We start from the raw sequence: 12415 nt of genomic DNA on the forward strand, positions 1-12415 counted from the left end.
TCGAGGAACAGCAACTCATCTTTCGGCACTTTACAACCTTCCAGACTCGACACTGATTTCAATAACTTCAGATCATAACCACTGCTCCCATTTTTTCGGTCAGTCAGTGCTGGTAATGGTTCTGCTACTGCCATTTACAGCTACTCCTGACCAATCTTTTGTTTTTTAACCTGTCCCGTTATCACCTTCCTTCCCTTGCACCATCATCCCTTTTGTCATTGAATCACTTTTGCCCTCTACCCTAACACAGACCTTCCCCCCCCCTCCCCCCCTTTCCCTGTACTTACTTAAAAACTTTAACTCTTTTATCATCTTCCAGTTCTGACGAAGGGTCATTGACCTGAAATGTTAACTCTGTTTCTTTCTCCACAGATTCTGCCTGACTTGCTGAGCTTCTCCAGCATTTTCTGTAATTACTGTTCCATCCTCCATTGTAAAGATCTAAATATCACCCACTGTGGGAGCAATTAATATAAATAATAGCTAGACATTATACTTCAGTAAAGAAGATTATACTTTGATGTTGCTTAATGACAGTAGAAATCTTTCCATGGGTTAATATTTAAATTACACTACACCTTGTGTACAAGTGGTAGTCACTGTGGACATGGCCTGTGTTTGTTTTTTTTCAAATGATAGTGGTTTAATGGCTTTAACTTTGAGAGTTTGGTTCAAAAATTTTGCAAAGTGCTTTTAGCAGTAATGGTATTAGAAGTTGACACTTGATGACAGAGCACCATTTTCCCACATCCCACCCTCAAATAACACAAAGTAACTTCTGCAGATGACATGTTCTGTCATATTTTCATGTCTCAATTTAATAAAAAAAATACTTTAATATACAAAGATAAGGTATGATGTGGAGATGCCGGTGATGGACTGGGGTGTACAAATGTAAGGAATCTTACAACACCAGGTTATAGTCTAACAGTTTTATTTGAAAATCACAAGCTTTTGGAGGCTTTCTCCTTCGTCAGGTGAGTGTGGTAATTGGCAGCACCTATCTTAGGGTTTCCTTTGATGTGGAGGGAGGGAGATGAGGTGTCAGCCATGGTACAGTGGTAGCACTCTCGCATCTGAGTCAGAAGGTTGTGGATTCAAGCCCCACTCCTGAGACTTGAGCAGATAATCTAGGCTGACCCCTCAGTGCAGCATTTCCTCAGTACTGCACTATCAGAAGAGCCGTCTTGTCGATGAGACATTAAACTGAGGTGCCGTCTGTCCTTTCAGGTGGCCGTGAAATATCCCACTGCATTATTCAGGTGACGAAGGAGGAAGCCTCCGAAAGCTTGTGATTTTAAATAAAGCTGTTGGACTATAACCTGGTGTTGTAAGACTCCTTACATCTGGAGATCAATGGTCTGTTTCCCTACATTCCCCAAGTTTCTTCAGTACGTCTTACTATTGGTGAACATCAAAAGCCTCTTCAAATCTTACAGTACGTAACATAGTTTTGAAAAACTGATGTGCTGCTTTGAGGGTCTGGGCTATGTGTTAATTCTGTGTTGTATGTTCTCTTTCTGATTCCTTAGACAGAGTAAGCAGCGAGCATTCTATAGAAATGGACGATGTAAAGAACCTGGTTCATAGGCTTTACGTAGCACTACATGCAGAAGATCACCAATTGCACAGAGAGGGGGAATTGCTGGAGAAACTGGAAAATCTGAATGGAGAGCTGCAGTATCTTGAACAGGTCCATGATTTATAACAGTTTGTGACTAACCATTTGTGATCACTTTGAAAATCTAATATTGTCTACAGATTTGTCCCCGAATTGTTTATCAAAAAATGCACCAAACAGCGTTTCTCGTTCCGACATATATATTCCAGCCTGTGTTTTTTTCACAATGGAACTTGCTGCGTATAATTAATTCCAGCTTTCAACACCTTGCTTAATTGACCATCACTTATCTTTCAACATATTCTTTGACATAAAATACATGCATATCCTTCAACAAGGCAGTAGGTGCCTTGAGAAAATCAAAGTTATCTGATTGGAGAGTTTCTGATCTTGATAACATAATTAAAAATCTAGCTCGTGTGGACTGTCTTAGAGCTCTCCACTTCAGGAAAAACTATGGCAGGATATAAATGCTGTTTACACCTTGTCTTTCTGACCTAAAGACACCTGTTGCCTTGTCACGTTCACCTGACGAAGGAGGAAGCCTCCGAAAGCTTGTGAATTTAAAATAAAATTGCTGGACTATAACTTGGTGTTGTAAAATTGTTTACACTTCTCAAGTGGTAACCTTCTCCAAGTATTTACATTGAGTGGTTCCCTGCTAATAACTGACACTTTCATTAACCCTTATGTGGATTACCATGATTTCCCACTTAATATACATTGTTTTTTAATTACTTTTATGTTTCTACCTTGTGACGTTTACATTGAGTGGTAAAAGGAGTTGGATTAACAGCCTGTTACTGTTAGCTCAACAATCTTGGTTTAACAGCCTACTGACTTGAAGCATCTTGATTATAGTAACTGTTTTTAAATACTTTTGGTTTAAAGTAGATTTTGTTCCATAAACATAGTCCAAGACCTTATTAACTCCAATAAATTACATGGCAATATCATCTAGCAATAATTGTACCACATTGCCTGATATACCTCATCTTCATTATGTGCCCCATCTATCCAGGGTGGGGAGCTCAGTTGTATGAGAACTGAAAGCCAAACCAGAAGATCTAGGGCTCAAATACCATCAGAGACCACTCAACCTCTGTGGTGGATAAAATAAATATTGTGTCTTTGAATGCTGGGAAATAACAAAAACAGGAAATGGTGTGTATTGCTGCTGGTGTGTGTATTGCTGCTGGTGTGTGTATTGCTGCTGGTGTGTGTATTGCTGCTGGTGTGTGTATTGCTGCTGGTGTGTCTGCAGGTCATTCAGCAATGGAAGCAGGGCCAACACAGCACCCATAGGCATCTCGTGTGTTGTCAGATCCATCTCTAAGTCTTCTCTCTTTATCTTCTCTCACACCTGTGAATATTCATGTGGAAAGTTCAGTTATTAGCAAGGAATCCCACAATGTAAAAAGTATTCAGGTGACCAGACTCAACTGTTACCATATTTGTTACTTTCCTGCTATGCTGTTGAATCACTGAAATGATCTTTTGTTTTCACTTGTTTGCCTTTCTTCGCATCCTGTTTTCCTGTTAGCTCAATGAAACCTATGTTGTCCACATGAACCGTATTTATTTTTAAAACAGTCTCATGCCTAGCAAGGTTTGCCACTTAATATATTATCTCGCATTGAGTTTTTGTGATGTACATAAATGCTGCTTCCGGGTTCAGAATAGAAGCCTACACTAAGCAGAACTGAGCAACATTGGTCAGATTTTGAGGCCAATGAAGTATAATATGATGGTAAATTTGATGACATCAGTAGCAGAAGTGTTTCAGTATCAAATGATGCTGCAAGGATGCTGAATAGAAGCAGATTAGTGTCTGCAGTTGAAAGTGCCTCTGACCAAATCCATCTCATCTGACAAGTTTCTTATGAAGTATCAACTATACACAGAATGTGCTCAGAGATTGCCAGCAATGCGACATAGGCAATGTAGAGTGTTGCATGTTCTATAATAGTAAAATTAATACTAAATAATGGCTAAGAACACCTTGGCTTAGTGACTTTTGACTAATTAGAATGATGTATGAGAGCTTATTCATTCTTGGTCATTTGCAGAAGGTGATTAGAAACATCTTTCAATCGCTATGATGTCTTGTATATTCTGAAAAATTTTTAAAAATCAATTATTACTTGACAGTTAACACCTACGCATAGCATTTTGGAATTGATGTAAGGACTACATTAACATTAATGGGATTTGATTGCTCAAAGGAGAAAAGATACAGCTCGTGTCTGACCAGCCGATTCTGGCTCTCCTATCATACAAGCAACAGTGTAACTCCATCATGCCTTTCATCTACCACATTTGTCGAGGAACACAGGTTAACTCAGTCACATATAGTTGTGGTTCAAACAAACATTGACTCATTCCACAGCACTAAACATGCTCGTGTCGTGACATAGTTTTATGCTATGATATGAACGCACTGACAGGCTAAGCGTGTTCTGCAGCACACCACCACAGAAGTACTTTTTTCTGGCAGCCGACATAAAACCAATGGAAAATGTGGGCCTCTGCTGCAGGGTGTTGGGAGATCACCATCTTTGTAAGTAGAGTATGATCAATTCAAGAAGACCATTATGTAACTATAACTTTTGTGTCTCTAGATAAAGTCTCAGTTATTTTTGAAGGCCGAAGCTAAATCCAATAGATTAATGTGGACTGGTTTAGCTCTTATGTCCACTCAAGCTGGAGCACTGGCCTGGTTAACGTGGTGGGTCTACTCCTGGGATATAATGGAGCCAGTCACTTACTTCATCACATATGGGAGCTCTCTGGCCTTTTATGCTTACTTCCTCCTCACACGCCAGGTAACTATAACATTAGAAGTGCAATTTTTAATCTACATTCAAAAGTGTACATTTATGTCTAAATATGTAAATAATAAAAAAGCTACATTTCGTATCTTTATATTTGTGTCTTAGTTATAAAAAAAAATAAGTGATCAGGTTCTCGGTCTCAAGAACTGGCCCTTTCCCTTGGTGGTTTTTTTTAGGAACATAGGAACAGGAGTAGGCCATTCAGCCCCTCGTGCCTGCTTCGCCATTTGATAAGATCATGGCTGATCTGTGATCTAACTCCATATACCCGCCTTTGGCCCATATCCCTTAATACCTTTGATTGCCAAAAAGCTATCTATCTCAGATTTTAAATTTAGCAATTAAGCTAGTATCAATTGCCGTTTGCGGAAGAGAGTTCCAAACTTCTACCACCCTTTGTGTGTAGAAATGTTTTCTAATCTCGCTCCTGAAAGGTCTGGCTCTAATTTTTAGACTCTGCCCCCTACTCCTAGAATCCCCAACCAGCGGAAATAGTTTCTCTCTATCCACCCTATCCGTTCCCCTTAATATCTTATAAACTTCGATCAGATCACCCCTTAACCTTCTAAACTCTAGAGAATACAACCCCAATTTGTGTAATCTCTCCTCGTAACTTAACCCTTGAAGTCCGGGTATCATTCTAGTATACCTACGCTGCACTCCCTCCAAGGCCAATATGTCCTTCCGAAGGTGCGGTGCCCAGAACTGCTCACAGTACTCCAGGAGCGGTCTAACCAGGGTTTTGTATACCTGCAGCATAACTTCTGCCCCCTTGTACTCTAGTCCTCTAGATATAAAGGCCAGCATTCCATTTGCCTTCTTGAATATTTTCTGCACCTGTTCATGACACTTCAATGATCTATGTACCTGAACCCTTAAGTCCCTTTGGACATCCACTTTTTTTTAGAAAGTACCCTGTTCTATCCTTTTTTGATCCAAAGTGGATGACCTCACATTTGTCTACATTGAATTCCATTTGCCACAGTTTTGCCCATTCACCTAATCTATCAATATCGCTTTGTAATTTTATGTTTTCATCTACACTGCTTACAATGCCACCAATCTTTGTGTCATCGGCAAACTTAGATATGAGACTTTCTATGCCTTCATCTAAGTTGTTAATAAATATTGTGAATAATTGAGGCCCCAAGACAGATCCCTGCGGGACTCCACTAGTCACATCCTGCCAATGTGAATACTTACCCATTATCCCTACTCCTGTCGCCTTTCGCTCAGCCAACTTCCTAACCAAGTCCGTACTTTTCCCTCCATTCCATGGGCTTCTATCTTAGCTAACAGTCTCTTATGTGGGACCTTATCAAATGCCTTCTGGAAGTCCATATAAATAACATCCATTGACATTCCCCTGTCCACTACTTTAGTCACCTCTTCAAAAAATTCAATCAGGTTTGTCAGGCATGACCTACCTTTCACAAATCCATGCTCGCTCTCCCTGATTAACTGAAAATTCTCGGTGTTCAGTCACCCTATCCTTAGTTATAGACTCCAACATTTTCCCCACAACAGATGTTAGGCTAACTGGTCTATAATTTTATTTATATATTGCGTGAATTGTGAAATATACCGTATAGAGGTGGGGGAAAACACCTCTGGAGCACTGGCCTGGTTAACGTGGTGGATCTACTCCTGGGATATAATGGAGCCAGTCACTTAATTGATCACATGGGAGTTCTCTTTTACGCTTACTTCCGCCTCACACACCAGGTGCCTTTCAGAGAAAAGCAACAAAGTTGATTCCAGGCTTTATATTATTGAGCTATGAAGAGAGTTTAAGGAAATTAAACCTATTCCCATTAGGAGGGGGATAAAAGGATTTAAGTGGACGAGGGGGTACAATTCAACCTTTTGATGGTAATACTCGGGGAGATCAATATGTAGTGATTCAGCCATCATGCAGTGAGAGGACTAGGGATCGTGAGCAATTAAGGACACATGATCTGATTTTGTATTGATGCGAAGCCAAAACTGCCTCACAGCAATGGAAAATATGACTGCCCTATAAAATAACAAAGGGAATCAATAGCATGGATAAAAAGAGGGCTTTTGTCAGAAACCAGGGTAGCAGAGGACAATATTATAAATGAAAGAAACCGCACCAGTGAACTGCTCCGATGGCACGAGTATTGTTATATTAGAGCATTGACGACCAACCTGGGTGCTGATCTGGAAGTGACTGAGCCACAAGAGTCAGTACTATATATTCACCCGATGCTACCTTTTCCGGGTTTAGGAATCTCTAGTCTGAAGTTCTTGCTAGTCTCAAACCATCAACTTCTGTGTTTTCCCTTGGAACTGCCCCCTGATACACCTGTAATCTAAATCTTCTGAGGAGTGATCTGAACTGGTAAATATTTGGTCCAGGGCATTAGAGAAAGAATGTTACAAATTATACCTCCTGCAAGGTAAGATTTTTTTAGTATGAAGGAAGTCATTTATATTTCCTCACCCCAAACCCTGTCCTTTAAGGATAACTACTTTGCTCATGGTTATTGATTTAGAGAAGTGACTGCTACCTGCTTTAGAGGATGCTGGTTTGGTTGAAGTATTTGAAGAAGAACTGCAATAACTCTTGATTCAGCATGAAGTAAAGGATTATGGGTTTTGAGTAAGTAGAGTGGTCAGATTGGGTCCTCAACCCAAAGCTAAATGACTGAGCAAGATGGATGAGCTGAAAGGTCTTTACTTATACCTACATTCTTCTGCTGCTACTTATGGAGCGCACATAGTGCTGATTCCATGCTCCCAGTAGAGAGCTGTGTTCATGGAGATTTTTCTGCCTATTAAATTTAAAGGGTGAAAAATCATGACCTGTGCACCTGTAAGCATGGCTCCTTGCTGGGACTATAGAATCAGCTGAAAAACTTCAGCACATCTTGTAAATTCTCATACAAACTGGCAATACCTACCAGTGCAAATAAAATGGTGTTGGGTCCATAATCTAATTGGAATTTATGGCATATGAAAGAAAAGTCGAAATGTAACAGCTAGGGGTATAAGGTCGCGGTTACAGCTCTGTAAATAAAGGGACAGTAATGGTAAATGTTACTTGGCATTGTATCCAGATTATTTACATTTTTTGCATTTACTTGAATTGTATCTCTCTCCTTTAGGATTGTGTTTATCCTGATATAAAAGACAGACAGTTCCTTCATTACTTTCATCGAGGAGCCAAAAGACACAGATTTGATGTAGAGAAGTACAACAAAATCAAGGAGGAGCTGGCTGAGGTTAGGCAGCATCATGCTCAAAAGATAACTATTGTGCATGAATTGTTTGATTACTAAGGAGTCTTAACAACTACCTTCCTGTCCTGCTCATCCCATTCACCACTGCTCCCTCAGTCTCTGCCAGGAGATCAACAATCACCATCCCTCTTTACATTTCCCTCTAGAATGTCCATGCAAACAAGGCCCTTGGTATCCACAAATTTGGACGATTGCATTAATAGCATAGCTTTGACTGAAACTTGGCTAATGGGTGGTGACACGTTGTCTCTCTCAGAAGCCTCCCAGCCTGGCTATACTTTTCCACCACCTGTCCTGCCCAAACCACCACATTGGTGGTATGGACTTATCTTGAAATTGCACCTTGGTCTCTCACCCTACTCTTGTACCTTCTCCTCTTTTGAGCATCATACCTGTCCCACCCCTCTCGCCTCCTTTAAAAACCTTGTTCTCCACCACTTCCCCTAGGTCTCATCCCATATTTAAGAACATAAGAAATAGGAGCAGGAGTAGGCCAATCGGCCCCTCGAGCCTGCTCCGCCATTCAATAAGATCATGGCTGATCTGATCCTAACCTCAAATCTAAATTCATGTCCAATTTCCTGCCCGCTCCCCGTAACCCCTAATTCCCTTTACTTCTAGGAAACTGTCGATTTCTGTTTTAAATTTATTTAATGATGTAGCTTCCACAGCTTCCTGGGGCAAGATATTTCTCCAAGATATCCTCTCCCCATTCCTCCCTCAGCCTTGGTAATTTCAATCTCCATCGTAACTCACCTTTCCCTTTCTGAGTTCACTGTCCTCCTGACCTCCCTCAACCCCTCCCTCCATATAAGCACTCCTACCCATATTCATGATTACCCTCCCTGCAGCCTTTGACACTATCCTCCTCCAATGTCAGCTCAGTGGGGGATTGCCCTTGCTTGTTTCCACGCTTAGCTATCCAATCATAGCCAGAGCATCTTCAGCAATGGCCACCCCTGCACTGTTAGCTCTAGAATCCCCCAAGGATCTTTCTTTGGCCCCCTTCTCTTTCTCATCCTCCCGAAGCCCTTTGGAGACATCATCTGAAGATATGGGGTCCTCCACCATCTCTCATCCCCTCCACAGCGTCTGTGTTGTCAGACTGCTTGTTCGGTACAAACTCCGTCTCTTCCCACCATTTCCAGCCCCTCCCCGGCCATTGTCTCAGGTTGAACTTGACTGTTCACAACCTGTGTTCTATTTGGCCCTGAGCTGAGCTTCTGTGCCCCATATCCTCCTCTTCACAAAGGCTGCCTACTTCAACCTCCGTAATATTGCCTGTCTCTGCCCCTGCCTCAGCCCATTGGCTGCTTAAAAACTCTCATCCATGCTTTTGTCACCTCCGGACTTGACTCTTCCGATGCTCTTCAGGCCAGCCTCCCATCCTCCACGCTCTGTAAACTTCAGCTCATTCAAAATTCTGCTGCCCCTATCCTATCCTGCACCAAGTCCTGCTCTGTCCTCATTGACCTACATTGACTCATGATTCCCCATAGCCTCCAATTTCAAATTCACATCCTTGTGTTTAAATCCCTTCACAGCCTTGTCCATCCCTATCTCTTCAACTCCTCCAGCCCTACAACTCGCTCAGAACTCCTCGTTCCTCCAACTGTGGTCTCTTGTGCATCAGCCCCAGCAACCCCCCCAACTTCCTTCACTCCATCATTGGCATGTGCCTTTGGCCGTATAGGTCCCACGCTCTGGAATTCCATCCCCAAACCTCCCTCTCTTTAAAGACTTTCCTTAAAACCCACCTCTTTAATCAAACTTTTGGTCACCCCTCCTAATATCTCCTCCTTTGGCTTGGCATCTGTTTTTGTCTGTTTAAGCTTCTGTGAAGTACCTTTAGGATGTTTCTCTGTTAAAAGTGCAGTATAATTGCAAGTTGTTGAGTTTTGCTGATCCAGTGACTTTGTTTCGTAGGTGGAAAAGGATCTGCGACGACTACGTGACCCTTTGCAATTGCAACTTCCAATCCAGCAGTTTAACGGCAAAGACTAAAATGAAACTGTAGCTGAAGGGGGCACAAATTTGGGACCATGCTTCATTATGAGTGCGACCTCATCACCAGCATGACATTTAGGTCTGATCACAGTGCCTACAGGGTGGTGTTCACCTGCCTTTCTGTCTACGCTTGATTTTATTTTTGTGTAATAACTTCTTTGCAGCTCTGTGGCATTCTGAGAGTGAAGTGCCTGTGAAACTAATGTGATTTAAACTCTATCAATACACACAAACTGTATATGGCATGATATTTCAACTTTTCAGACTCTGCAAGGTCAGCACTAATTTCATTAATAAATAACGTTTCTTTATAGTATACCTATAATTTGTGAGTAATGGGCCATATTACGGGCATCTTCCTAGAAGTAAAACTGACCTGATAGCTGAAACCCAATGTTTAGTGTATATCTCAATTAGAGCATGATTTTATATTGGCTAATTGCTGCACACCTTTCCCCCCCCCCCCGCCCCCCAGCCTCCCATTGTCGATCCTGATATGTCTGTTCAAAAGCTCTATTGATTTTCTTACACTGCAGCACTTGCAGTGTGGTCCACGACATAATGTTTGAAATTTGTCAAATTGGGTCAAATTGCTCCAACTGCAGCTTTAATGTCAGGATCTTCATTACAAAGGGAATGCTCTTTTTAATGGGAAGGTCAGCAGTACGGTAAAATTATCAATACAATGGCTGAAGTACCAACATTTGCACAAACATGATTAGCTGGTGACGGGATTAACGGTTTTTGCAGGTGGAAGAGCAATTTTTTTTTAAGGTGAAGCAACTACAGTAAATGTACTTACATGAAAGTTTGCACCAGAGTAAAATGTATGTTGTTTTTGGGAGTCAAATACTCTGGATTATAATAGGATGGTGGTCAAAGGAGTTCTATCTGATAAGGCGGGGTGTGCTTTTGAGAGGTTTTCATGTGTCCATCCTTGTTGTATTAACATTGGTACTTGATGCTGTCCTTCCACTGCATCCAATTGTTGAAGTACCAATGGGATTTGAACAGTGGGCCAAGATTAGACTGCTCATTTGTACCATTGTGTAGTGGGGGAAGCCACTGCATGCACTTTCAAATATATGATGTGCTCTTGCCTCTAGTTGCAGTCATGCTCTACTACTTAGGGAAGAGCTGAGACACTTGCTGTGGGTGGGAAACAAAAGGCATGTAATACATTTTTTTTTAATTTTAAAAAAGCTGAATTGGACTTGTTGAAATGTAAAAAAAAGATTAAGCAAGTCCACTCTCGCTTTTGTCTTGCTTTTTTCCATTACTGTCAACTTGATACAGTCCTTTTAAGCACTGGTACCAAAGGTGGCATATAAAGACAGCTTTATTTATACTAATATAAAGTGCAGTATTTAAACTTGCTCTGCCTCATAACAATCATGGATGAAAAATTTGTCTGTGCCAAATGTAGTGAAGTGATGAAAGCACTTGTATATCCTCCCCTGTTTTAAAATTATTCTTTTTTTCCTCTTAGTTCTGAAAAAATTGGTTTCAGAATCTGTATTGTGTTTTTTAATTTACTTTCCTCTCATGGTTTAGCCAACAGGTTAAGGCCATGTGCTGCTTCTGCTCATTACCTAGCTGCCACAAATGGACTCATTTGGTTGATTTTTATATTATTGCTGCATCATATTACAACCGGTTTCTTTAAGCCTTGCTTTTTCATGGCAGACGGGAAGTTAAATGTTTTTATTTGTTGCTGTCAAGTCTTGCACCCTTAGGCCATGTGTGTGACTCATGTATTATACACTATTTCTTGTCCTATTGTCCTCATTCTCTCTCCTTAATTTGTAACACTTTAACCCAGATTCCATTTTGAAGATGGGAACTTATTTTTTTAATTGGTTAAAAATACCCTGTGTATCTTTTTTAGTTAACCAAAATCAAAAGGATAAATTTTGACACCATAAATACAAACAGTAAAAACATTTTTCACATCAAAGTAGGAGGCGCTGCTGACTTATTCTTTCAGTGCCCCAGGAAAGAGCATGCCTGGCCGAGTAATCTTGCCTGTGGCATTCTAAGGGACTAACACGGAATAGTTGTCACTGTGATGGTTGGTGTCAATAGCTGAGTTAAAGGGTGGGCCTTATCAGATTTTCGTTCATTTCTGTTGAAACTGAAGTCACTTGACTAGTTCAGTTTTTAAAAAAAAATCTGTTGGCACTAGTTTATCGTGAGAGGGAGACAGGAATTCAGGACACCCTCCAACTTTTTTCTGCTAGTCAGACAAAGATGCTTCTATGTACTTTAGAAGCACAAATCAGACGCAATAGTTCTACTGCTTTACAATTATTTGGCATTTATAGCTCATGAGGCAGAGCAGAGTTATTGTTTGATACATAAATATTAAGCAGCGTGATTATTGGTTTCTTAATGGGTTTGAGATGCAATGAAACAAGGATTACATTAGAACAATGCAATAATCCATGAGTATGGTTTCAATGCTGACTAGAAAATGTAGTGGTAGAAATAAATGGTTATGTCCTGAAAAAGTGACTGCTCTGCTTTAATAAAAACTAATGCTGCACCACCCATACAATTTTGCTGTTTCCTAATTTTCATATTTGTGACTGTCAAGTCATTTTGCTTAGTCTTTGGAAGACTTCTACTTTCTCCTATTGTCACAATGAGATTTGTGAATATGCATCTTGTACCACAGCATGCAGTGT

The 12415-nt window shown here is 40.7% G+C and overlaps 1 protein-coding gene across 1 annotated transcript in view; it reads left to right on the forward strand.

Annotated features, from left to right (window-relative positions):
• LOC137326449 (calcium uniporter protein, mitochondrial-like) overlaps nucleotides 1–12275 on the forward strand; it is a 121915-nt gene extending 109640 nt beyond the window's left edge. The window contains exons 5-8 of the mRNA XM_067991559.1: nucleotides 1533–1693; nucleotides 4243–4446; nucleotides 7587–7703; nucleotides 9648–12275. Of these exons, the coding sequence (XP_067847660.1) occupies nucleotides 1533–1693; nucleotides 4243–4446; nucleotides 7587–7703; nucleotides 9648–9725 (560 nt within the window). The 3' untranslated portion in view covers nucleotides 9726–12275. The remainder of the gene's footprint in view (nucleotides 1–1532; nucleotides 1694–4242; nucleotides 4447–7586; nucleotides 7704–9647) is intronic.
• The last annotated feature ends 140 nt before the right edge of the window (nucleotides 12276–12415 follow it).

Source organism: Heptranchias perlo, chromosome 1, assembly GCF_035084215.1.
Source record: "Heptranchias perlo isolate sHepPer1 chromosome 1, sHepPer1.hap1, whole genome shotgun sequence".
Taxonomy (NCBI): domain Eukaryota; kingdom Metazoa; phylum Chordata; class Chondrichthyes; order Hexanchiformes; family Hexanchidae; genus Heptranchias; species Heptranchias perlo.